Here is a 27,101-nt window from a genome sequence, read left to right on the forward strand (position 1 = left end):
CAATTGACCAAGTAAATGTGATAATTAGTAGGTGCCCTTTTAAGGGTTTATTACCTACATAATTACCAACACATAGCCACTTTCAATTCGAATAATGGCTGGACCGTTAGTGATTAATCACCAAGTCAAAGCTTAATTACGACAACTTTGACTTTCGGTCATTAAGCTAATAAAACTTAAACTAAGGAAGCTAAGAACACTTACTAGAGTCCTTAGCACGAGAATTGAACTTGAGAAAGCTTCCTTTAGCACCAGGAGGCTTCAGAGAGGTTGTTTGAATGAAAATTTTGAAGTGTGAGTTCTAGTGAAGCAAAGCAAGTCCCTTTATATAGTTTCTTAGATTGATTAGGATCAATGCAGGTGTCCCCTAGGTATAATCTGATGCATACAGGTGTCTAGCGGTTTTACAAAATCGTTAACATGCAGCTGGTTTCGAGAAAAGGGGTGTAGAAGGAGACAACCCGCAGCTGTCCATTTTCACTGCCCAGTTATTACGGACCGTAAGCTTAAGCCTTACGGTCCGTAACCGCTTTTCAAATTTTATCGCCCAGTTAAGCTGCCTTACGGTCCGTAAGGCAGATGCTTTGCGGTCCGTAAGCCTCTGATTAGAAGAAAAAATTTTGAGAACTTTAACATTTGACCATGCAACCTTTCATAACTCGAATCTAAGGTCACTTTCAACAGATGGGTCCTCTTGTTCGGTTCTGAATTGCTATAGAAAGCATTGCCATGCATTGGTGTTGTCTTGGATTCTTTTGAAAATTGTCGGATTTGCACATGGGATTCTATTTCTTGAAAGTTGAATTATTTATCACAAAATTTAACCGGATGCTTATGAAATCTTTATCAAATATTCATGAGAGTGTATTATATTTTACAAAGCTTTGGGAACATTAAAAGGTCACTCAGAGGTAGAATTAACATGTTGACACTTTTAATCCCTCTAGTTATCTTTTAACATGATCCGGGTTTATAACACGTTTAACGTTCATGACACGTGTCTCAATTATATTGGGCATGATTTTGCGAGGTGCTACAACAACCAACCACCCCAAAACCCCAGATCAAGAATCCACAGACCCACCTCAACAAACCAGAATAACCAACAACACGAAGAGAAACAACAACAAGAACAAGAAGAAGGAGGAGAAAGAGGCGGTTGCAGCGATGCCGGTGGTATTTATAGCACATACCAGTTGAATAAGGAGAAAGAGGCGGCTGCGGCGGTGCCGACGGCCGGAGCGTCGAATTCAGGGGCGGCAGTGGCGGTGCCGGTGGCCGGAGCATCGGATTTAGGTTGCGATTGAAGAAACCATGGTGGTTTCTAGCGGCGGCGGTTCTCTATGGGTGCGTGAAGGCTTGGTCGCCAGCAGAGAGAGATGATAGATCTAGTGGCGATGGAAAGTGTTCTCGATGGTAGGTTGGTCAGTTGAAATCCAGATTATTTATGGGGTGAGAAGGTGGGTGAGTTAAGGTGGTGTTGCAAGTTATTGTTGTGTGGCGGCTATGGTGGTAGTGGTGGTGACGGAGTTGTGATGGTGGTGGCTGATGGCATAGGGGGAGGAAACAAAGTCAAAGGGATTTGAAGTCTGAACTGTATTTACACACATATATGGATTAAGTTTTTTTAATAAATGGGTAAAAAGACAATTATACCCTCATGAGCAACACACATGACTAGATTCAACCATGAAAAATAACCAGGTTAATACTAAAGGACCTATGATGATGTAATGGTTTTAACAAATAAAGGACTGTCACCGTAATTATTGAAGTTAAAGGTCATCCATTGCAATTTGATACAAACATAAAGGACGAAAAATGTAATTTACCCTAAGACATTTCTTTGTGTTTTCTGGCTATCGCGTTTTACAAATAAGATATTTCTTTGTGTTTTTTGGTGCATTTTGTTTTAGAAAAATGTCATTTTTTAGGTTTTTTTCCATTGCGTTTTACGCAACTGGGTTTTCGAAAAAAAATCGAAAATATAGCAATAGTATACTCGTTTTAAAGATAAAAAACGCTCGTTTTTTGTGCAATTTTTATAAAAAAAAATAACGTCGTATGAAAGAGTTATTAACGTTTAAAAAATGGGGGGGGATTGGATGAGAGAGAAACTATTGCCTTGGATTGACTAGAATGCCGCTAAACAAACCCACGCGCCTCCTTTTTTTCTTTCAATTTCACTCATTTAATCTTAGCCATTGATTAAATAAATTGATGGTCAAGATTACTTCCTAGGCTTTCTACCTAAATAAACTTCTTATTATATTCTAACCCTATAATTTGTTATGCTATTATTTATCAACTTTAGGTTGTGAGACATTTTTACTATTCATTTTTTATCCTTTTCATCCTTATACTTTTTGTGTTTAAAATTTGTCATTTCATGTTTCTGTCAAAATTTTGCGAGTTAACACGCTACAAAGTGTGTCTGTGGTTCAATGTTTTTACATTTTTTTTTGCAGTTTAACGACACCGTTGCAATACGCAGCTATCAACTTAGTTATTCTTTTCTATGCAAGTTAACGCGCCGAACATGCGTGCATGACTCAATGTTTATACATCTATTTTGTCGGTTTAATAATCCTGCCGCAAAGCGCAAATAAATACTAGTTAGGTAATTAAATACATAAGGAAATTAACATTAATATAAACTAGTTATAAGGCCACGCGCGTTGCGGCGCGGGTACATCGTAAACATCAAATAGATTAGCGCAAGCGTTATGTAATGTGTCAACCATATAAAAACGTGTGTTTTGACGTATCCGATATAATCAATGTAACTTATGTAAGCATTTAAATCAAATAACAAAATTCAAACCGGGTTGGTTCATTTAGTGAGGTTCCACCTAATTACTACACAACCTTTACACATTCTATAAGACTTAGTGGCATCAATACAGATAATGACTCGTATGTCAAATCATAAACCAACTAAAAACGTACATAAAAATAAGCACGAAAACGTATTATATTTGACCATGTTCATTAACATGAATTTATATTGACATGTACATATAAAAATGAGCATGTGAGAAAATAAAGTGTTTACATCAAAACGTATAACAACCTAAAACATACATAAAAATAGGCATGAAAACGTATTATATTAGACCTGACTCATTTTTAGGAAAACTTTAGGTCGAAACGCAAATGTGTACTATTTACGTCCAATGCCGATACATGAATATGTACCGAAATGTCCATAAAAATAAGCATGTGAGTAAATATTTTTTTAAGTTAAAGAATGAAAATAAGGTGCTCGCGCGTTGTGGCGTGACATTTAAGGGCACATTATCGTTCGTTAAGCGCGTTGGCACGGTGACATTAACGTGTTTAAGCACACGAAAGAAACGTATAAAAATACAGTACGATTAAACGAAATGTATTAAGTTGTGACGAACCAACTACCCGTTTCGAATTTATAGCAACATGTAAACGTGATATAAACTAAAAACACAAAGGAAAAAAAGAAAAAAAAATAAAAAATCAAGGAAGTAAAAGTGAAAAGTGAAAAGTTAAAAATTTAGATGATAGATTTGTTATTGTGTAAGCTTTGGAGGAAAACAAATTAGTTAAAAAAATAAGGGAGAAAAATGGAAAATTTAGAGGGAGCCAAAATGAAAATTACATAATAGGACAAAAATAATTGTAATTTTGAGTGGGTTGCATAAAATGGAAATTACAAAATTGGCGGTTGCCACCGACTTTGTACTTTAAGTATTTAAGTATATAGAGTAATATCATAAATTTGATAAAGACTACAACTTTAATTTTGTAGTTATACAATTAATAACGAAAATTCATTAGAAATCTATAATTATGCAAATAATCAATTTCCTATTATTAATATTAATATTAATATTTATTTATTTATTAATATTAATATTAATATTAATATTAATATTAATATTAGAATTAGAAGTGAAATGAATAGTGGATAAAGTGGATTTTTATAGCTGGGCTTTGATCATTGGGCCAACATTTAAGTTCATACTTTTCTAACAAGTGTAAAAGAGAACAGGCTTTAATCAAGCCACGTTTCTCTGCCCTTTTACAGCTCAAGGTTAACTTACATTAAAAGGAGGTTACAGGCTTATTTGGAAGAGAGAATAGGGGAAAGTGAAAGGGCCAGTCGGCTGACTTCCGGTGAACTACGTGGTCACTTCCGGTGAACTACGTGGTCACTATGCGGAAAGACGAAAAAAGACGGTGGTGAAGGTGTTGTCTATTCATCTAATGTTGGGAGACAAGACAATGGGTAAGCTTGAGCTACCGGAAAAAGCAGTGATGGTGGCGGATTCTCAGATCCGGAGTTGGTGATCGTTCAAACCTTAGTGAGGGCAAGAGGGTTTTTTGCATTATCGATTCGGTATGTGGGCTACCTGTTGATGGTCGATGCTTACGGTGGTGGTGGAATACGACGGCGAGGACGTGTTACAAGGGAGGTAGTCGCCTGTCGCCGGATTCTTTGTTTAAGTTTCGAGAAAGACAGTGATAGATAAGAGTGTTTCGCCGGAAACACTGAGCGCCGGTGAGGAGCGTCACCACCTTTCCCACCACACTATTATACTAAAGAACCGTCGTTGCCATGGCTCCGACAGCAGAGAATCCCAATGACTAAAACCAAATATTTTTTCCGATATGTTGCCGCAAAGTGTGAAGATAGAGGGTGGTGCATGGAGGAAATGTGTGGATGTAGAATAGAGTTGGAGGGATTTTTAGATATGGTGGAGCCAAAAGGTTGAGGGATTTGTTTGAAGCAATGTTGTTCTTTGCCATTGTTGAAGCTCCAAGACAAGTGTACAGTATTTTGATGTGTGTTTGTGATAAGAAAGGTGTTTAAAAATGATGTAGAGAGAGATATATTTGTAATGATGTGAATGTGAGAACTAAATTCATGTACGAAAACCGGGGCACACCTTACTTTTGCCGGCTTTGTGCCCCTGCTCCACTTATATTAGTTTTAATAATATTTTCTTCATATATTAATTAAAATTGTTAGCAACATAAAATTATATTAAATTAGATAGTGGTAAAATTTAATTAAAAAAGGTTTAAAATACAGACAAGATGATCCACAGATGAATGATACTGTGGAAATGAGAAAGAGTGAAGATTCATGTAATTATGCAATATGTAATGTTTATGCAATTATATGCAATACAATACGTAATCACTATATGGATGTATTATTATCTCTGATTTGGGTTTATTTCTCCTTTGATTACTATATCAAGTGTGTACCAATTACCATACAAACACTAACAGGAATTGAATTTTAACCGAATTTCCGCCGCAACGCGCGGAGTTGATAAAAGCACTAGTTTTACTAAATTCTCAACTTTTGTTTTTATTTAATATGATTCTATATTTACGTTAAAATTTGTTATGCGAGTTTTTTGAATAGGTATTGAATAGGTAAATTGTTTTTTACGTCTTTTAAGTTTCAGTAAAATTTCAGACGATGTCTTTTGTCTAACGAAATTACAATGGATGTCTTTTATGTTCTAACTAGGTTATAACTCCGTGTATTACACGGGTTGAATATATGTGTTTCATATACTAAATAATAAAATAATATATCTTTAAAAACCTCCTTTATTGCATGTTTCGAATAAATGTAATTTTATATATTAAATAATAAAAAGTTATATCTATAAGAACCATATGTATTGTACGGGTTGAATAAATGTAATTTTATATACCAAATAATAAGAAAAATTGTATAAAAAAACTAATGGATGTACTCGGTACACCATAGATATGGTGATTACAGAGATGATTATTGAAAAGAAGATACAGTGGTCAAACATGTTATTTAGGAAACACATAAGCAGCTATTTGAGTGATAAAATATAAATTATATTTAAAAGACTCGTAATAAAAACAAGAGTAAATTACACAGATTGTCCTTTAATTACACCCTAAATTGCAGTCCCTGCCCTTTGCCTTTAATTTGTGCATTCCATGTCCTTTAAATAACAAATTTGCACACTCCTTGTCCTTTGCTCCAAACCCCATCCAACAACCCAGTTAAATGCACCCATGTGCCTCTCACATGATGGGTAAAATTGTAATTAACCTTCCACCTACCCTTAAAAACCCCAGAGTCTTCTTCCTCCCATCTCGTTCCCTTAACCTTCCACCTACCATTTTAAATACATATTCTTTTTTTATGTTTTCTCTGATTTTCGAAAACACTGGTGGTGGTGGTGGCGGCAATAATAAGGAGGAGAATGACTAGTGGCTAATGGTTGGAAGTTGAAGATATGCACAAACTCAATCACCAAACAATTAATTAAGAACCAAGAAAAGCCTATTAAACTAACATAAGAAATCGTACCTCAAAGAGGGTTTGTGGTGTGCTTCGAGAAAACCATAGATAGGGCGGGAATTAAGGACTACCTTCACATCTTGGCTGGGAGGCTTCCCCCTATCTTCTAGATATGTTACTGCTCTCATATGTGAAAAAGACATCCCTAACGGCTCATTTCTGTCGCCGGTCATTAGATAGTTTCAAATCTCGACGGCGGAGGTGGTTGGTAAGGTGATAGGGGTTAGAGAGGTGAAAAGAAGCTGTTTGTTTTGTGTCTATTTATAATAACAAAATTCTCACTAAGGGTAATTTACTCTTTTTACATCAACTTAACTTTTAAAACTAACGTCCATCCACTCCATGGACTATCCGAGTAATAAATTGTCAAACCACAAGGACCACAGGTGTAATTTCCAAAAGTTAGGGACTATAAGTGTTATTCTACAAAACCACATGGACTATCCGTGCATTTTACTCCTACATACACGATGTCCTTTATGTTTTAATTTATTTCTTTAGAGTGGAGCGGATGTCCTTTCTAATTTCCAAGTTGACATTAGGGATGAGCAATTGGTACCCGATCCCGTCCCGATCCCGATTTTTTTTTGTACCAGAAACCGGTGTCCACTTTTTGGCATTTTCGGTATCGGTACGGTACAATATCGGTAAAATATCGAATTTTACCCTCAAAATACCGATACCGTACCATACCGACATATTTCGGTATCGGTACCAAGTTTACACAAAATTCAGGATCGGTATTTTTCAGAATTGGGACGGTATCGGTATTTGCTCATCCGTAGCTGACATCATGAGTTCGATTCACGCATTAGAGTTTTTTTTTTTTTTTTTTTTTTTTTTTTTTTTTTTTTTTTTTTTTCTAATTGTAAATCCATATTAGCGGATGTTATTTTTTCTAAGCGTGAAGTGTGAAGCCTTATCAGACCAGAGTCCATCCGCCTCCTGCGAACAGACCACTCGCCGGCCGTCCCCCTAACACCATTCTAGTCTCCAAATCTCTTCGACACTGAGCCTCATGTCAATCAGATTCATTGGTCGCTGCCGTATTTCCCGTTCCATAACGAATCCATCCGTTCGCCACCATGTCCGGTACAATTTCCCTATCTAATTCATACATTTTATCTCTTTCTAGGGTTTCATTTTTCCCACTTGTTCATAGTCCGCTCATGCTAATAATAATAATAAACAGCATTTTAGTTTAGGCTTCCATCAAGGTTTTTCTTTTTTTCGAGAGTAAATTGCCATTTTAGTCCCTTTTGGTCCAAATTGCCATTTTAGTTCAATTAGTTTTTTTTTTCTCCTCTGGTCCCTGACTTTTCTATTTTCTTGCTGTTTTGATCACATTGCCTAACTCAGGCTATAAATCTGATTATAATCAAGGGTATTTTTGGCATAACTGTTGTGTAGTGATAAAGGGTAGTTTATAATATAATTTAATTTAAAGTGATGTTGTGTAGTGATAAAGGGTAGTTTACAACATAATTTAATTTAAAGTGAATTTCAAGAATTGTCCTTTATCTTTAGACTTATTTTTCAGGCGCTGTCCTCTATGTTCAAAATTGACGAGTTTTGTCCTTTATGTTTTCATATCATACACGTTTTGTTCTTTAGGCCTAACCCAGTTAGTTTTCTCTGTTAAATTTGGTTATGTGCTTTGCACATGAGGGCATTTTTGTCGGTTCAAAGGTTGAAGAAGCTTTGAGCTGTAAATCTGCCGTTGAACTTACCTTTGAATAGACAAAAATGCTCTCATGTGCAAAGCACATGACCAAATTTAACTGAAAAAACTAACTGGGTTAGGCCTAAAGGACAAAACGTGTATGATATGAAAACATAAAGGACAAAACTCGTCAATTTTGAACATAAAGGACAACGCCTGAAAATGGGTATAAAGATAAAGGACAATTCTTGAAATTCACTCTTTAATTTATAAACCTCATAATAATTTAATGCCAAAATACCCCTGATTATAACCTGATTTTTAGACTAAGTTAGGCAATGCGATCGAAATGACAAAAAAAAGGAAAAGTCAGGGACCAGGGGAGAAAAAAAAACTATTTGGACTAAAATGGTAATTTGGACAAAAACTCAGGGAATAAAATGGCAATTTACTCTTTTTTCGAATTCAAACAAGTTAATGATACATTAGTTTCAGATATTAATTAAGCTTTTGTTTGTGTTGTGTAACACTTCTGGACTTATGGTACTCATTAGATTATATTATATTTAGGGCTGTAAACCGAACGGACGCAGACTAAACAAAACAAACGATCATGAACGGACGTAAACGCAATTGAATGAACACAACCTTTGTTCGTGTTCCTTTGTTAAATTAATCGAACAAAATTCCTTATTCATGTTTGTTCATTTATTAATCGGGCCAACATAAACAAACTTCCCGCCGAACGTTTGGTTTGTTTACAGCCCTAGGACTCAAACATCTTGAATTGTTACTAGTTTGTAACTATTTATATTGGGTTTGGGGTTTTTTAGAATTTTGTTGATGTTTAAATGCAGGTGTTTGATACACCAGAATCATTTCCCAGACATAAGACATGTTCACACGAATTCCAATCCGATTGCTCGTTACCGTTATCTTAACCAAAAACCTGTATTTCTGCAACATACTATTCATTCATTAAACTCACATGTCCGATTAGCGACCAACTCTGCTGTCGAGATGACAACAGATAAAGGCAGTGTCAGGTTTTGTATAGATAAACAGGTTAACGGCTTGCAAGAGAGAGAAAAGAAACAAAGGCGGATTCAAGTGTCTAAGAAGGCTAAACTTAACGAACTCAGGTTTTATCGATTAAAGGCGAAGAAAAAGATGAGATCCCCGAATCCAGAAGTCAGGATTTTATACAGGCTTGGAAAGGTTAGACTCGTTTATAGCTTGCTTTCTGCTTTGTTTACGTATCAACTAGTATATGTGCGGTGTACTCTTTTAAGTTTCAACCCATTTGACCCATGCCCTTTTTATCTTTTCAATAAAACGCAACTCAAACTGACCCGTTCACTAAGCAGTTAATGCGGTAAAAAATCGGATATCAGTCAAGGACCAATATTTGAGATATTGGTAATCACGTTGGGATTTCGGTAATTTAAATATCATGCAGAATTTATATATATAGCAATTTAACACTAACAATCTAGTATACTCTCCCACCATTAACAAATTAACCTTTTTGCAACTTGCAATAGCAAGTAGGAACTGATTAAGACTTAAAACTCTAATAGCAGAAATAAGAAAAAAGACGGATGGTAGAACTAAGAATAAAGGCACTGATATTAGGAAAATCGGTGATATATCCGTCAAATATTGGTCCAATATCGCGATAATATCAGTACCGATATTTTGCACCGATATCTCAGCAGGGGACCGATAACAATATATCGGCGATATTAACTGCATAGCCCATTCATAAGTAAGTGGGTCAAAATCGTCACTTGTACTCGAAGTGTCAAACAATAACACTGCCGCGAAATTAGTTATCAACATTCATTTGTTTGCCTCACTAGGCCAAAAGAAAGGAAGAATGGTTAATTGAAAAGCTAAGAAAATTCGAGGTACGAAAAGCCGCAGCCGAAGTATACGACCCCGAAAGCTTAACAGAGGAGGAGAAGTTCTATCTTAAACGAACCGGTGAGAAAAAGAAACATTACGTTCCAGTTGGGAGACGCGGTGTATTTGGCGGGGTGGTTCTTAATATGCACCTTCATTGGAAGAACCATGAGACCGTTAAGGTTGTTTGCAAACCTTGTAAACCTGGACAAATTCACGATTACGCTGATGAGCTCACTCGACTAAGTAAAGGCATTGTGATTGACATTAAGCCTAATAATGTCATCATCTTTTATCGTGGAAAAAATTATGTGCAACCCGAGATTATGTCACCTCCAGACACCCTATCAAAAGCCAAGGTAGCGTTTTCTTTGATCTGCAAATTTAGTTTATTTGGGGACTAATTGTGTAAAATAAACTTTTGGAAACTTTGATGGTTTTCTAGAATGATATTTGGATTTTGCAGGCCTTAGAAAAATACAAATATGAACAGTCACTTGAGCATACGAGTGAGTTCATCGAGAAACTGGAGAATGAGCTCGAAGAGTATTATAAGCACAAGTCACGGTTCAGTAAGGAGAAAGAAAACTCACCCAAGGAATAAATGGAGGATGGATGTTATATGGTTTGTTCGATCTTTACGAGTTTTATTCTTACGGCTGAAGAATACAAACAGTAACAGAAAATCAAGAGGTCGGATTTTTGTGACTCTTCACACATGACATAGGTACCTGAGTACATAAAATGAAGACAGATGTTTGCATGATTACATTACAAACACGAAACCTTAAACTATAAACCCAGAACCTCTTCACAACTTATGGAAATCTCCTTTCACATTTTAGGGGGTTTGGATTACTTGAATCCGGTCATCTTTAACTACGGGTAACAAGTTAGTTTCTTTAAGAGGCTGGTGATGGAGGCGGTCGGAGAAGATGAGAGGAGAGGGCGCCGGGCACTGGCGGTGCATGTTGGTAGCTCGGGGGGTGCCCAACCCCTCTCGATTTTTCACTCGTAGTGTTAACTTTACCGGATTATTTGTTGTAGTGTAAAAAGAATAAATAAAAGCAATGATCTTGTTGATGTTAAGCTCGCTTTTGTTAAAGATTGGTTATTTATGTTTCATATTTGCCTCATATGTATAGGGTTCTATTCTATAACATAATAGTAGTACACACTAGTAAAGGGAATATGATGGTCTATTAGTAAAGAAAGTCTTTAAACATATAGGTTTGGAGTATGGTCTATTGGCAAAGCCAAAGCCATAGACAATATAGATTAAAAGAAATTCGCTGTTAAAAAGGAGTAAAAGGTATGCCACCGACCAAAGTGCCCTTGGACTTTTTAACATGACAAAAAAGGTGGCTTTGCCACAAACCAACCTGCTCCTAGACTTTTTGATTCGATAAAAACGCACCTAAACTTTCTAAGCACTCCTTGCACATTTTAGAAACTTTATAAAATGTAATTCACATCCTTTTGAGTTATAATTTTTCAAATTTACGCATAGTATTTTCACTCCTTACACACACATACCCCCTATTTTCAAAATTTTGCTGCTTTACACCCTAACATTTCCTGATTGCATCAATCTTGGACCTTGCCCCTTAACGCTGTCAAGGGTAAAATGGTCATTTCACCCACTTTACTCAATCACATCAGTTACACCCCTCCCCTTTTCTTAACTCGTTCGCTTTCACACCCTTTAATTCACACTTGTCTTTTCCAGCGAACTATTCCGACCACCAGAGCACAATAATTTTGTTATCACCGCCCAAGTAGCTCGTCCTCCACCGCCTTACTACGGTGGATACACGCGATTGTGATATTTTTAATCTTGTTGTTTAACGGTGAATGAGAGTATCATTAAATAAAATAGTTGTGATGATTGTTTTAATTGTACATATCTGATGCAAGGATTCTTATAACTCTATTGTTAAAACACCAAATCCCTGAAGGATATGAAGAGTGTAACATTAAGTCATAAAACTTACATGCGGGATCAAGATTTAATATATAGTGAACCATCACATTACCAAACTTGAGAGAAATGTTTGTTTAAAAGAAAGCACTAAAGACAGTTTAAAACAATAAAACTACAGCAAAGAGATATCGTTACGTGAGGTGTGTAGTGTTCTATATATACCGACTGAAAAACAAACAATTAGTTGAAAGACATCAAGGTTAAAAACCAGAAGAGATAAACTGCTAACCCGATAAAGGATATACACCAAGAAACTATAAAAGCCCTACTCGTATATGTCGCGAACCCATGACCAGGCCTCTTGGATAATTTTATACATTATATTGCACAACAGTATACATATAAACAATAACTCAGTCGCCACAAATCCTATCATTTGATTCAGCTCCAGCTTCCTCCAGACAAACTAGCTTCTCTACCAGCATCGACGTTCCCCGAATAGACCCCTGGTTCTGTTAATCAAAGAGATGGTAATTTTATAAAAAGCGGGTCACATGTAATCCATATATATTTTCATGTATATTTTACCATATTTGGGTTGGGAGGCAATGGAGTAGGCAACTTAGGTGATTCTGAAGGCCTGTGAAACAATAAATGAGCTACAGACCGATCTATCGGATTTGTATCGGTTTCTATATCCATGAATCCAGTGCATCTGTAATCCGAATATTAAAAAGATCAGAAGAGCTAGTCACTTACTACACTACATTGAAAGAGAACAATAAATCACGACATAAGAGAGAGTAAAGGGATCATACTTGTTAGACCTTTCAGCCATTAAAGGCCTACCAAGATCATTACTGCTGGTTAGAATTGGATCATTATGCCGTTGCTCGGCGCTTCTAGCCAAACGGTACAGACTGTCCCGTATGCATAGTTTGGATCTCACATCCAACTGAAAAACACAAGTTCAATTCAAGCAACTTTATAAAGTTAACCAAGAGAATTAAAAAGTAAGAATCAGGTGCATGCCAAGTACTATGTTCAATGCTTCTTTTTCGAAAAGTATCTCGATGAATGTTTTCTATTTGATATACCAATTTCTGATCCTATAACCCTTGTGTGACCACATATCCACATTGATATTGAACAATGGTTGAAGGCTACCTGCCAAGCACACTCATACTAAGCAGTTAATGTGGTAAAAAATCAGATATCGGTCAAGGACCGATATTGGAGATATAGGTTATTGCGGTGGGATATCGGTAATTTTAATATCATGCAAACTTTATATATATATATATATATATATATATATATATATATATATATATATATATATATATATATATATATATATATATATATATATATATATAGCAATTTAACACTTAACAATTCAGTATACTCAACTTGCAAAACACTAACAATTGTAGCAAGTAGGAAGTGATTAAGACTTATAACACTAACATTTTACAATTAAGACTTAAAACACTAATAGCAACAATAAGAAGAAAGACGGATGGTAGAACTAAGAAGAAAGGTACTGATATCGGGAAATCGGTGATATATCGGTCAATATTGCCGATGATATCGGTACCGATATTTTACATGGGGACCGATAACCGATATATCACCGATTTTAACTGCATAGCCAAGCAGAAGCTGCGAAAATCCGGTAACGGGTTCTTATGGTTACCAAAAAGAAAAAATATTAGAGCTTTGCATTACGTTTCTTGGTAGGCCAACATGCTAGCCCAAAATCATAATAATGGGTCAAACATTGACTTCCAAGTGTATTTCATGCATCACAATACCATAACAATAGATGCAATACTCAGTTTGTCATGAAAACAGCAAAACCATCATACCTGTTCCATAGCGAGTCTTAGCTGGCGGAAACTAGTAGCTTCAAGCGAGATTTCATCCAGCCGAGAACTAACAGAGGAGCTTTCCGGTCCATTTAACGAACCTATCTCCACTGCTTTCGGAACTCCTTCAATATCACTTTCACGCTCCTTTACCGATAGATTAACTTGCTTTTCAGCTGAAACCATAACCCCTTTTGAAGGCTGAAACATCATGCCCGTTGGAAATCCGTGTGAGTTGCGTGATTGTTTTCGCTCATCAACTTCACCAGAATTCTCCGTCGAGCGAATCTGGTTGGATGTATACGAAGAGCCCATTGGGGAGGTAGACTTAAGACCTCTATGTTCAGAGCTACTGCCCGACAGCATTGGAACAGACGTAGTTTGATGGGGATAATCGGGATGTAGATAAAACGTGTTGCTTTGCATGTGACCAAAATAATCGGTTTCTAGGTTTCTATACGGCTGCTGATTGTCTACAGAGGTATAAACTTGGTCAGATATATTGTTTGAAGACAGCCGACTGTCGTTCACTGTCAAACCACTTGTTTGATAGAAGGAACCATCATCGTTTCCTGTGCCTTGTCCTGCTTTTTTCGCTTCCATCTGATTCTGATGCTTTGACTGCTTATTCTGCAAATTGTTATGTAAATTTTAACACAATAGACACATATAAACATAACTTACAATTTACATTTTTTGTTCATGTCCGTTTATTAAGAAAATCGGCATGCTCATGTTCGTTTATGTTAGTTCGTTTAAAACCTAAGCGAATAGTTAACGAATGTAAGCGAACATAAACAAACAAACTTAAACAAACATAATTTAACAAACAATAAACAACACAAATGAACGTAATTGAAGAATTATAAATGAACATAATTTACTAAAAATAAACTAACATTAAGTAATTTTTTATATAAATTAGTGATTAATTACGATAAATTCCATTGGAAAACTCATTTTTATTACTAGATAGCCCAATTACCAATTAGTTATATTTATATAAGTAGACAGAAAGTTCCCTTTATGTTTAATATTTATATAAACTAGAATTACGGCCCGCCGCATTGCGGCGGGGATTCTTTAGTTATAACTAAGTCGATTTAGGACGCTCACGTTATGTTGAACCTGTCAAACGGGAAAAAAATAGACGGTATAAAAACGTTCACCCACACACGCACGTTGCATCGTGTTAACTCGCAAAATTTAGAACGAAACGTAAAAACGTTAAAGAAAAGACGCACGTTGCGATGTGTTAAGTCACAAAATTTAGAACGAAGCATAAAACGAAAAAATTGTAGAAAATGAAAACTATAAAGGACCAACGTTGAAAATAAAAAAAGTTATGAGGATAGATTGCAACAATCATATGCATAACCATTTTTTCTTTGAAAAACCCACAAAGCCAAGATTACAACACATAAGTAAAAAAAATCAAAATGGTTAAATCGCAAAAGATGGAAACTTTTGAATTAGAAATGAAAAATCAAATTAATCAAATGGGTTAAATTGTATAAGATGGAAACTTTTGAATTAGAAGTGAAAAATCAAATAATGAAAGGGGTTAAATTACCAAAGATTAAAACTTTAAACTCGAATTGTCAAAGATTAAAACTTTAGGGTTAAAAGGGAAACAAAGATTAAAATTTTAAACTTAACTTGCCAAAGATTGAAACTTTAGGGTTAGAAATGAAAATTTCAATTTTTTTTTGAAAAACTCCCAAAGCCAATTGTACATCTACTATATGCATAAAAGAGTTGCTTTTTAATAAGGTTTTAATTTAATATAACTACTTATGTATTTAAATTGAAACAAACATAAATAAATGTAAATGAACGAACATAAACGGGCATTCACGAACATAAATGAATGAACAAAATGTGTGTTCATGTTTGTTCGTTTATTAAATAAACGAACTTCTCGCCGAACAAGTTCATGCACAGTTCATGAATGTCCGCTAAACACAGATGGTGAAAGTGAACTTGATCATGTCACAAACAAAAATGTACTAACCTGATCTTTAAAATTAAGCTCATCTTTGCTTTTAAAGATACACCTAGGCCTGCGATTATTTGATTCCGGAGAATCATGATCCGCGTGTAGTATATTTTTTAAACCACTTGGCTCTTGACACAGGAATTTAAAATCCATCTTTAACGCTTCTTCGGTACCCGCAACTTGATCCGATGAAAACCAGCCAAGTTCATCAGCATTGTCGGTAGCACCTAGTCCAAACGACGAATCACAACTTCTGCATATGGAAAAATACAGTGTATGTAAAGTATTGTGTCATTTGGAAAAAGAGAAGAAAGTAAAACAAGTAACCTGTGGTTTTCAAAGCTATGCAGTTAATATCGGTGATATATCGGTTATCGGTCCCCATGTAAAATATCAGTGTCAAATATCGATCAGAATATCGGTACCGATATTATCGGCGATATTGACCGACATTGGACCGATGCATCACCGATTTTCCCGATATCAATACCTTTCTTCTTAGTTCTACCATTCGTCTTTCTTCTTATTGCTGCTATTAGTGTTTTAAGTATTAATTGTTAATTGTTAGTGTTTAAGTCTTAATTGGTTCCTACTTGCTACAATTGTTAGTGTTTTGCAAGTTGCAAAAGTTTAATTTGTTAATGGTAAGAGAGTATACTGAATTGTTAGTGTTAAACTGATATATATATATATATATATATGTATATAAATTCTTCATGATATTAAAATTACTGATATCCCACCGCGATAACCAATATCCGATTTTTTTACCGCATTAACTGCATAATTTGAAAGTGAGATCTACCTTAACATCTTGTCAACATCGTCAAAGTTTCCTATATCCGGCCATCCATAGTATAAAAGATCACCTGATTCCTTCTCACAATTACTGTCAACAAAACAAAGATCTCCTGCTTGCGTTAGTGTGTAACTGTACGAGTTATTATCAGCTGACGCTGATGTGGCGTAGCTACTTTTGAAGCAATTGTTTGGCATCCTAGTGTCGTCAGATGCCAAATTAGGCATGTCTTTTACAATATCACCGTCACATGAAGCATTGAATACACCAGGTGGTGCATGAGATGGTGATTCCTTTTCCATGATGTTCTTTTTCTTATCTAACGGCTTAGAATCTCTCTCTGCCTTTTCTTGATAAATAGTATTGAAGGCATCCCAAATAATATCGTCGAGCTGCAAAAACAGTTGGAAAAAGAAGCTGTAATTTAGAAAATGCATCTTAAATTTCAAATGAGCTGCAATATGATTTGAATTTTTCCAAAGACCAAACCAATACTATACTGTTTATGCTGCTTTACTCGGTACGAGTAAAATAATAAGTTTACTTCATATAGGTAAAATCATGATCAGTAATTGTAAAATTTTGGATTTGACGTGAACTATTATTATCTTATTAGCTCATAAATCCTGATATTTTGTCTCCTATGGATCCTGGAGGGGGTTAAGAATACATGAACAAAGGTGGTTTCGGTACTCAGTAATTCAGAAAGTATCACATTCTATAACCAAAAGGATAGTACAACTGGTTAAGGTGCATACAAAGAAATATTGCATGAAATTGTCACTTATATCGCTTTTAAAGTCGATATTAAAAATGAAAATTTACACAAATAAGGAATTGAAAAGAAGTTCCTGACAACTAATAGGAGGTAATCTAAGTGTCATTTTACATCTGCAAGTAATATGTTTCAATGCTTTAGATTCCCATCACAATATATGGTGAAATCAGATACCAGTAAAAAGAAAATCTCATGATTTTCTGACAAAATATACTTCCATACCAAGATGAAAAAGAACAGATGTGGCTAATTATTTTATGAAATATAATATAAAATGATAACATTTCCACAAGCGTCCCGCGTCTTTATTCCACTAACTAGACCTTGGTGTCTCAACCATTGCCAATAAGCAATCTAAAAACGTGCTACTGATGAACTGCTAAACATGAAGTAAATCACAAATGTCAACTAACTTTAAGATGACTAACTGTTGATGATCATTCAGTTATGCTAAATGAAAGTATTGATAAGATCCCACCTCATTCATAGACAAGTCCAACATTCCTTCAAAGAGTAAATTACAAAACTCGTCCTTTATGTATGTCACTTATTGCAAACTGTGTCCTTTGTCTTCAATAATTACAGAAAACGTACTCGATGTTTGCAAACCCTTGCAAGTTATGTCCTTTAGCCCTATCTCAGTTAATTTTTTGTGGTTAAATCTGACCAAATGGATCCCACATGAGGGTATTTTGGTCATTTTACTCTCACGTGGAGTCCATTTGGTCAGATTTAATCACAATAATACCCTCATGTGGGGTCCATTTGTTCAGATTTAACCACAAAAATTAACTGAGTTAGGGCTAAAGGACATAACTTGCAAGGGTTTGCAAACATCGAGTACGTTTTCTGTAATTATTGAAGACAAAGGACACAGTTTGCAATAAGTGACATACATAAAGGACGATTTTTGTAATTTACTCTTCAAATTATTCTATCCAACACGGATGATGCAATAAACAACAAGATCTTACCGCAGTTAACCCAATATAATTTTACTTACACAAAAAGGAGGCCACCCTATAACTCATTTCAACAAACCAATTAAGAAGAAAAAGCAATAGTATTAGACCTCAATTACAAGATTCACATTATTTACATTAAACCATTCATACTTTCAAGCAAAATGAATCAAGACTCGACAGGGCTCTTACCCTATGCGCATGATATCAGATAAATATCACCAAATAAGATTAAAACCGGGACTAGTCGGCGATTAATCGCTAGTCGGCTCGTCACTGAGTAATTTTTCGTTAATCGGTCCATTAATCGATAGTCAGCCCTAAACGGACCTAGTTGGCCCTAGTTGGACCTAATCGGCCCTCCGCCCTAGTCACCCAGCCAAAAATCGGCGATTCCGGCCAAAACCTGTAATTTCCGGCCAGTTTCCAACCAAACCATGTAGATTCTGGCGATTAATCAGGTATACTAAACAAAATGGGTCGAGGAGGGGTTAAAACTTGTTTACTTAATACATTTACCAATAAAAATGTGTATCTATATAAAACTGAAAATTACATATAAAGTCCCAATCCGATTAATCCCGGTTAATCACAAGTCATTACCCCACCGACCAACTAGCAATTTTTACAACCATGACGAGTTCCTAACAAAGTGAAATCAAAACAGTCACAAACACATTATTCTCTTTTCTATTTCTCCTCAATCAATCCAAACAAGAACTAAAACACATCCTAAAAACCAAATATTAAACTCAAAATCCACAAAATTAATCCAATCAAATCAAATCAAACAATAAAACAGTCCAGAATCCAATTTCACACCTAACTTTCCATCACAGCAACCAAACAACACATAGCATCTAACAACCAATCTAAATCACACACAAATTACATTTACTCTAGCCTATAATAACAGTATTTGACTTTGACTTTTAACTAATTTGAATCATACATAATAAATCACATTAGCTATTATCCTATTAGCATCAAAACTCAAAAGCATATTTCAAGCAATAAAAACCTACAAACTCATCAATCAAACAAGCATCAAATAACTAAAACAAGCAAGATCTAAGGGAAAAACTCACCGTAGCTAACAACACAAGCGAAAGCCGCCGCAAACTCTAACGGAAAAACTCACCGGAGCTGACAACACAAGCGAAAGCCGCCGCAAACGAAAGATGAAGTTCCGGTAAACCCTAATATTTGGATATATGCGGTTAGAGAATAACAATCCTGTGTGTTTTACCGAAGAGAGAGAGAGTCGTTATGTGTGTACTTGAATAAAAAAAGAAAGAAAATTGGGGGAAAAGTCGAGTAACAGACGCCTGACACGTGGCATGAGATCAAAAGGAGAGCTGAGAGGAGAGAGAGTGTTGCGATTAGTGGACGAGAGAGAAGGAAGACATTCGATCTGTAACTACTATGTCATTGGTCCACGTAAGCGTCTTTTTTGGGACCATGCGCAGACATGAGGGGCACGTGAATCCTTTTTTTTGAAAGGCTACCTTTTTTATTTTATATTATACAGAAGTTGAAATCTAACCAATTAAGTAAGCTAGTCGGTATGGGGTGGGCTCCGGAGTCGGGCCTGAACACCGCCCCTAGGGCCGGCAGGGGCGGACATACAGAGGACCAAGGGGTAGCCTCCGCTACCGCTTGGTCGGAAAATTTTTAACGTTTTTAGTATAAATTTTGTAAAATTTAACGTTTTTTCGATTTTGTTACCGCCTATTTATAAAACGTTCCCGCTTGGTCGGAATCCTACATCCGCCACTGAGGGCTGGTCCCGTCTTCAACGTCTTCAAGCCGACGCCCTTGCCGGGCCAATTTTTTTGAAAAATGTGCACGGCTAGTCTTTTGAAAAAAAATAATTTTTTTTGAAATTAATGCCTTTAACGGCGCTTTCTTAAAAAAAATAATTATTTTAACTATAAATCTACCTTTTCACCATATTTTTCCAACCCAATCTCTCTCTCAACTTTATATAATTCTTCATCTTTTTTTTTATTAATTTAGCCATAGATCCATACAACCCGAACCCAAACCAAAACACAAACCCAAACCAAAACCCAAACCCAAACCCGAACACAAACCCAAACGTTTTCTTGGTACCCGGTGATGTGTGTAAAATGCAACATATAAATCACATCAATTAAGGCATAAAACTAACCCTTTTTAAGTACTAATGTTGGAAAAAGAGTGTTTTTGTCTTCCTTTTGTATTTTCAGGATTAAATGAGCTCAAAATCACAAAAGAAGCAAAAAGACAGCTAATTCTACCATAAATACAAGAAAAGGAACAAAAGTGGACTGCCCGGACCCTCAACGGCATCTCCCAAGGCAAAAGAGAAGAAACAGAGTCTGAACACGCCCCGTGTCCAGCGAACACGGGGGCGTGCCCAGGAAGCAGCAGAAAAGACAAACCAGTAGAAGCTTCCATTGCCCACCACGGGGCCGTGTCCAGCGAACACGGGGGCGTGGTGAAAGTACAGCAGGCGCATTAATTGTAATTCGCAATTACAATTAATGAAGTGAGAGAATGTCAGACGGGCACGGGGCCGTGTCCAGCGGACACGGGGCCGTGTCCAGCCTTCTGTCCAGCCTATAAATAGAGGAGCTTGGCTTCATTCTCTCTCATCCCTTGGCACACCACCTCTCTCACACTTCATCCACCACCCACCACCACCATAACACCATCATCCACCACCATCATCCATTGTCCATCGTAGAGTGTGTGAGTCGTCTCGGGATCCAAGATTGATCGTAAGAGTTCTTGACAATCAAGGCCATGTTTGCCTAAGTCTCTTACATCACTTGGTGAAGACAAGTGTTTAGTATAATACTTTTTATTTTTAATCTTTTGCACTTTTTATTTGGTTTTGTATTAATGACTTTAATAACTAGTTACTTATGTTGAAGGTGATCTTTCCTTATCGTTTGTCCGTGGTGTCTTGGCATTATTTTACTGTCTATATAAAATAAAAGATTTTCACCATTCATATCTCCACGGTCTATATGGAGGTATGTTGGCTACCTGGTCGGGGGTTAAGGGAACGGTTTGGTAAGGGTCTTGCCCTTGTTCAGCGTTTAGAGGTCCTGCTTGGGACCTGGGTCAAATTTAGTAGGATCTCCTTCAATGCCCATAGGTATTGGATGGCGGGGATCCAAACTCTTTGACCCCCTCATAAGTTAACTACTATTAATACTATAACCCGGCTATTTAGGACTGTATCCCTGCTGACTCAGACTACTTAGCCGAGGGTAACGTCACCGCCAAAAGCGGGGCCTACCATAATTTGCATTAATAACTTAATTCATTATCTTTCAATAATCCGACCCTTTAGGATTGTATCCTTGCTGACTCAAACTACTGGGTTGAGGGTAACGTCGCCTTCAAAAGAGGGGCCTACTACAATAACTAAGATAATCTCTTAAACAAGTGCAAAAGTGCGAAAATAATCAAAGACACGTGTCGGATCCAAGTGATTCATCTTGTCTATCTGTTTTAATTTTATTTTTATTTTCAGCATTTAGTTAGTTTTTATTTTTCTTAGTTTAAAACATTTTTCTAACCTTTTGATTTGATTAGACGTTGAGGATAAACCGGTATTAAAAGCTCTTGTGTCCTTGGACGACCTCGGTATCTTACCAACACTATACTACGTCCACGATGGGTGCACTTGCCCATATGTGTGTTTAGTGTTAGTAAATATCGTGTTTTATAAATTTAAAACTTGGCTAAAAGTGTAAAAAGGGGCTTAAATATTCATCAAAATAATAACACACTTCACGCACATCAAGTTTTTGGCGCCGTTGCCGGGGACACAAGGATTTTAAGAAAGTTAGGAATCAACGGCCTAATCATATTTTTTATTTTTCTTTAATTTTTTAGGATTTTTCTTAGATTTTTAGCTTCTGCAGAGCTCAACACGGGGCCGTGCCCGCTGAACACGCCCCGTGCTCAATCATTGGAACTGGCAATCCTGTTTTAAGTCAGACAGTAGGCTGAACACGGAGCCATGTCCACTCAACACGCCCCCGTGCCCAAGATTCAGTTGCTGAAAACAGAACCGTTAGATCCCGGCGGTTGGTAATTTCTGACACAAACATGAGTGATAGTAATTCTTTTTACTTTCGGCACTCTTATGGTTTGTGGTGTCGAATATGTGGAGGCGAACATGAGGAATTAAAATGTTTTTTCCTCACTTATAGGCCCCACTATATAGACCCACCGATTCCTTGTAACCTTAAGAGGGGCGAAAGTAAAAATAAGCACTATTTCTCCCTCGAATGCGCCCAGCCAGATATTCTAGGAGAAATGCTCCTTGACGAGTTATTTCAACTAGAAGAACTACTTCTCAATTGGTCAAAAGAACTTAGGAAGGATTTTTTAGATCCATCCCAAGATGATGACCATGAGGAAATGTTGGAACCGCATTCCGACAACCTCGTTGCTCCCGAAAATACCTTCTTACCTAGAAAAGACGCGGACGATAGTCGTCCCTGTGCCGATTGTGCCGTGAAGGACTCCCCATCGACTTCGTTCGATGCATACATAGACCTGAGCGATTCGGCATACACCTTCTTTAACGAGAGCCCGGGAAAGGGTTGGACTTGTCCACCTAGAATGAAAATAGGAATTACCCTCACCGACAACCTCTTGCGTTCTCGCCTTAGTATAGGACAATTAAGGTATCTTAGGCACTTTGGGGTTGTTCCAACAAGTCAAGAGCCACCCGATATAGACTAACTCCTTAGTAAAGACAAAACTTCATAAGACAGCTTTCCGACACGGGGCCGTGCCTGGCCAACACGCCCCCGTGTCCACCAAAAGATTCCCCTCTGATCAGAACGTCAGAATACGGACAAACTGTGTCAGAATTTCATCTGCACACGGGGCCGTGTCCAGCGGACACGGGGCCGTGTCCAGCAGGCTGTCGTTTTCTATAAATGCAGCCAAAAATCCTGCACATTTGGACCAACTTGGGGACAGAGATTTGAAGGAATCTTCTCTCAAACAATCCTAGGTAAGTCTAAAAGAAGTTTCCAACAACCCATCTTGTCCTTTCCTCTTCTAGACATTTCCTTCTTCTTCATCTTTCTTCAAGAACTACCATGAAAAGTTTGAATTTTCAATCTTTGTGGTAGGGAACAATGAGTTTTGATCATAGAATCTTGGTAAAAACATGTTATGTAACATTGTTTAAAGTTATTTACTGTCAAAAAGCTTGCATAAACTCAGAAAATAACTTAAAAACCCAAGATTCCTTGCTCCAAAATTCTGCAGAAAGATGAACACGGGGCCGTGCTCAATGAGCACGGGGCCGTGTCCAGAAACTGTTTCGTCATATAAACTGCTTTTGGTTTATTTTTCGTAGAATGGCGAGTGAAAACAGCGAAACATCATCCGTTCATTCCTCAAACAGCCGAAGGGGAAGGAGGCCCTCCGTTGAAGCTACACTTGTGCACTACGTGATAGCGCTAAGGGAAGCTCTCGACGAAATGACGTCAGTAGAGGAGGTCCTCATTGACCGTATTAACGATCTTACAATGGGACTTGAAAGCAGCTTCCAAGAGATTAACCTTTTGCACCAAAGGTTAAACATTTTGGTAGCACCCCCTATGGAACCAGTCCTTCCACAACAAGACTGGAACTTGGCACTCGGTGTTAACAACCCTACCGGGTGGGGAGACTTTCCCGCAGAACCTCCTATGGAAAACCCGCAAGAAGTTCCAGCGGAAGTTGAAACTCCTCAAACCAATGCAAACGAGCCCTCTTTTCTCCTTCCAAGGGAGGTAGAGGAGTGGCTTGCCGACATATGAGGAGAACCGCACCCGAAAGGAGGAGTTCTACAAAGCCTTATCTAACCAAGATTAGTAGCTTCTTGGAAATTTTGCTAAATTAAAATAAAACATAGGGCTAGAACTCCATAAGTTTAATATTTATGTAATTTTTATCTTTATGTAATGTCTCTCTATTAGCAATGTTATGATGGTTTTTAAGATTGATGGTTGTTTTGAGAATAAAACACACTCATGGTGGTAATGGATGAAAAAGGGAACGAGAAAAATGGAACCATGCACGAAGAACAGAGCAAACCGACAAAAATCTCCATCACAGAAGGCTCAACACGGGCCGTGCCCAACCAACACGGCCCCGTGCTGAGCCCCTGCAGAAAATCACCCAGTTCAGGTAACTGGACACGGGCCGTGTTCAGCGGACACGCCCCCGTGTCCAGGCTTCTGTTTCAATTCTGTAATTTTTGTTACTGGCACTTGACCACGGGGCCGTGCCCGGTGAACACGGGGCCGTGTCCAGACTGCCAGTAACATAAATCTTTGCTTTTTAACCCACTTTTATACATTCTAATCAACCAAAAACATTATTTTTGGGCACATTGAGGACAATGTGTAATTTAAGTGTGGGGGGATGCTAAAACCTTGAAATTTTGCAAAATCCTAAACACAAGCCTTACACAAAACTCTATTGGAACCGCTAAACACCCCAAATTTTTTTCAAAAACTCTTTCATTTTTTTATTTACTTGTCTTAGTTTAAGTTGGGAATAACAAGTTCTAAAAAGGTTATATTTTTACAAGTTTACAACCGATAGCGTCGTGATAAAAAAAGAACCAACATAAGAAAATTATGAAACGGTATAACAAGTCTAGTTAAAAATTCGATTATATATGCTTGGTCACATTAAAAACCCATTCCCACAAAAGTGAGTTTTGAGCCTTTATTGAGCACAAAAATACACATATTTAGATTAAATGCTCATTTTTCGTTTCTTGTGTGAATAGCCGCTCGGTCCTTACAAATCTAGAACTTGCCACGACGATACATTCCCGGTCCTTACCAACTTAAACCCAAGTAAGTAAATGATGGAGGCATTAGGACTAACCATTTTTTCTTTCAAAACCATTATTTTTCATTTTTTTTTTACCTACCCAAAATCCCCCTAGATAGCCCCTTTGAGCCTAAACCTTTCATTTCATTACCCCAAAACCCTTTTTACCCACCAAAAACCTTTTTATTTATTTTTTTTTAGTAACAAGCTCGCTTTTTCGTAAACTCACCTTTTTATGTGACGGAAAAAAAAATAAAAAAATAAAAAAAATTGATGATGAAGTCAAAAACAAACAAAAGCTATAAAAGCTTGTTTGGAGAAATACTTCAAAAAAAGAAGTCACTAAAAACAAGGTACTTCACGAAAACCGACGCTTGTTACGATTTTCGCCCTTTTTACTAACCACTAACCAGCCACCCACCTTTAAACCCAAGCCTTCACCCCAAAAGTCCTCTTGATATTTACAAAGGTAAAAAGTTAAAAAGGAGGAGGATTGATTGCTTGGCAAGCCTATGGAAGACGTAAGTTCCGTGCCGCTCTCGAGTGATTCACTAAAATATACACCTTCGGCCGAGTGTTGAGTGATCTCCCGTGAGGTATGTGAACTTGTATATAAATGGAATTTTAATAAGGCATGCTATGCCCAAATAAGTAATTCATCTTATGAAAAGTTCAAAATAAATCATAACGAATAGGATTGTAAATAAATAAAAATAAAACCTATAAAAACCTTGGATTCCCGACACTCTAGGACAAGCTAAAAAACTTCTCCTCTACCTATTCCATTTGGGAGTGTAAGCCACATTTAAAGAGTTTTGCTTGAGGACAAGCAAAAGTTCAAGTGTGGGGGTATTTGATTGTGTAAAATGCAACATATAAATCACATCAATTAAGGCATAAAACTAACCCTTTTTAAGTACTAATGTTGGAAAAAGAGTGTTTTTGTCTTCCTTTTGTATTTTCAGGATTAAATGAGCTCAAAATCACAAAAGAAGCAAAAAGACAGCTAATTCTACCATAAATACAAGAAAAGGAACAAAAGTGGACTGCCCGGACCCTCAACGGCATCTCCCAAGGCAAAAGAGAAGAAACAGAGTCTGAACACGCCCCGTGTCCAGCGAACACGGGGGCGTGCCCAGGAAGCAGCAGAAAAGACAAACCAGTAGAAGCTTCCATTGCCCACCACGGGGCCGTGTCCAGCGAACACGGGGGCGTGGTGAAAGTACAGCAGGCGCATTAATTGTAATTCGCAATTACAATTAATGAAGTGAGAGAATGTCAGACGGGAACGGGGCCGTGTCCAGCGGACACGGGGCCGTGTCCAGCCTTCTGTCCAGCCTATAAATAGAGGAGCTTGGCTTCATTCTCTCTCATCCCTTGGCACACCACCTCTCTCACACTTCATCCACCACCCACCACCACCATAACACCATCATCCACCACCATCATCCATTGTCCATCGTAGAGTGTGTGAGTCGTCTCGGGATCCAAGATTGATCGTAAGAGTTCTTGACAATCAAGGCCATGTTTGCCTAAGTCTCTTACATCACTTGGTGAAGACAAGTGTTTAGTATAATACTTTTTATTTTTAATCTTTTGCACTTTTTATTTGGTTTTGTATTAATGACTTTAATAACTAGTTACTTATGTTGAAGGTGATCTTTCCTTATCGTTTGTCCGTGGTGTCTTGGCATTATTTTACTGTCTATATAAAATAAAAGATTTTCACCATTCATATCTCCACGGTCTATATGGAGGTATGTTGGCTACCTGGTCGGGGGTTAAGGGAACGGTTTGGTAAGGGTCTTGCCCTTGTTCAGCGTTTAGAGGTCCTGCTTGGGACCTGGGTCAAATTTAGTAGGATCTCCTTCAATGCCCATAGGTATTGGATGGCGGGGATCCAAACTCTTTGACCCCCTCATAAGTTAACTACTATTAATACTATAACCCGGCTATTTAGGACTGTATCCCTGCTGACTCAGACTACTTAGCCGAGGGTAACGTCACC

General features: G+C 37.2%; 2 protein-coding genes across 4 annotated transcripts; one reads left to right on the forward strand and one right to left on the reverse strand.

Annotated features, from left to right (window-relative positions):
• Positions 1–7,163: 7,163 nt before the first annotated feature.
• Positions 7,164–11,033, forward strand: LOC110916854 (uncharacterized CRM domain-containing protein At3g25440, chloroplastic). The gene is made up of 4 exons (XM_022161515.2): positions 7,164–7,432; positions 8,861–9,221; positions 9,866–10,267; positions 10,375–11,033. The coding sequence occupies exons 1-4, from the start codon at positions 7,359–7,361 to the stop codon at positions 10,510–10,512; spliced, it is 975 nt and encodes a 324-aa protein (XP_022017207.1). The 5' UTR covers positions 7,164–7,358; the 3' UTR covers positions 10,513–11,033.
• A 972-nt stretch (positions 11,034–12,005) lies between these two features.
• LOC110918892 (protein LNK1) lies at positions 12,006–19,538 on the reverse strand. Of its 3 annotated transcripts, XR_002581565.2 has the most exons (8): positions 19,330–19,538; positions 16,508–16,893; positions 15,718–15,955; positions 13,704–14,333; positions 12,865–12,999; positions 12,651–12,787; positions 12,421–12,547; positions 12,021–12,344 (listed from the first exon to the last, which is right to left on the reverse strand). XR_002581565.2 is itself a non-coding variant. In XM_022163171.2 (7 exons), the coding sequence occupies exons 2-7, from the start codon at positions 16,801–16,803 to the stop codon at positions 12,246–12,248; spliced, it is 1,527 nt and encodes a 508-aa protein (XP_022018863.1). In that variant the 5' UTR covers positions 16,804–16,893; positions 19,383–19,535; the 3' UTR covers positions 12,006–12,245. The 3 variants fall into 3 exon arrangements, 2 of the variants coding, with proteins under 2 accessions (XP_022018863.1, XP_022018862.1); XM_022163171.2 differs by lacking the exon at positions 12,865–12,999 and having other exon boundaries at positions 12,006–12,344; positions 19,383–19,535; XM_022163170.2 differs by lacking the exon at positions 12,865–12,999 and having other exon boundaries at positions 12,006–12,344; positions 19,330–19,535.
• Positions 19,539–27,101: the final 7,563 nt, after the last annotated feature.

Source organism: Helianthus annuus, chromosome 16 (assembly GCF_002127325.2).
Source record: "Helianthus annuus cultivar XRQ/B chromosome 16, HanXRQr2.0-SUNRISE, whole genome shotgun sequence".
NCBI classification, from domain to species: domain Eukaryota; kingdom Viridiplantae; phylum Streptophyta; class Magnoliopsida; order Asterales; family Asteraceae; genus Helianthus; species Helianthus annuus.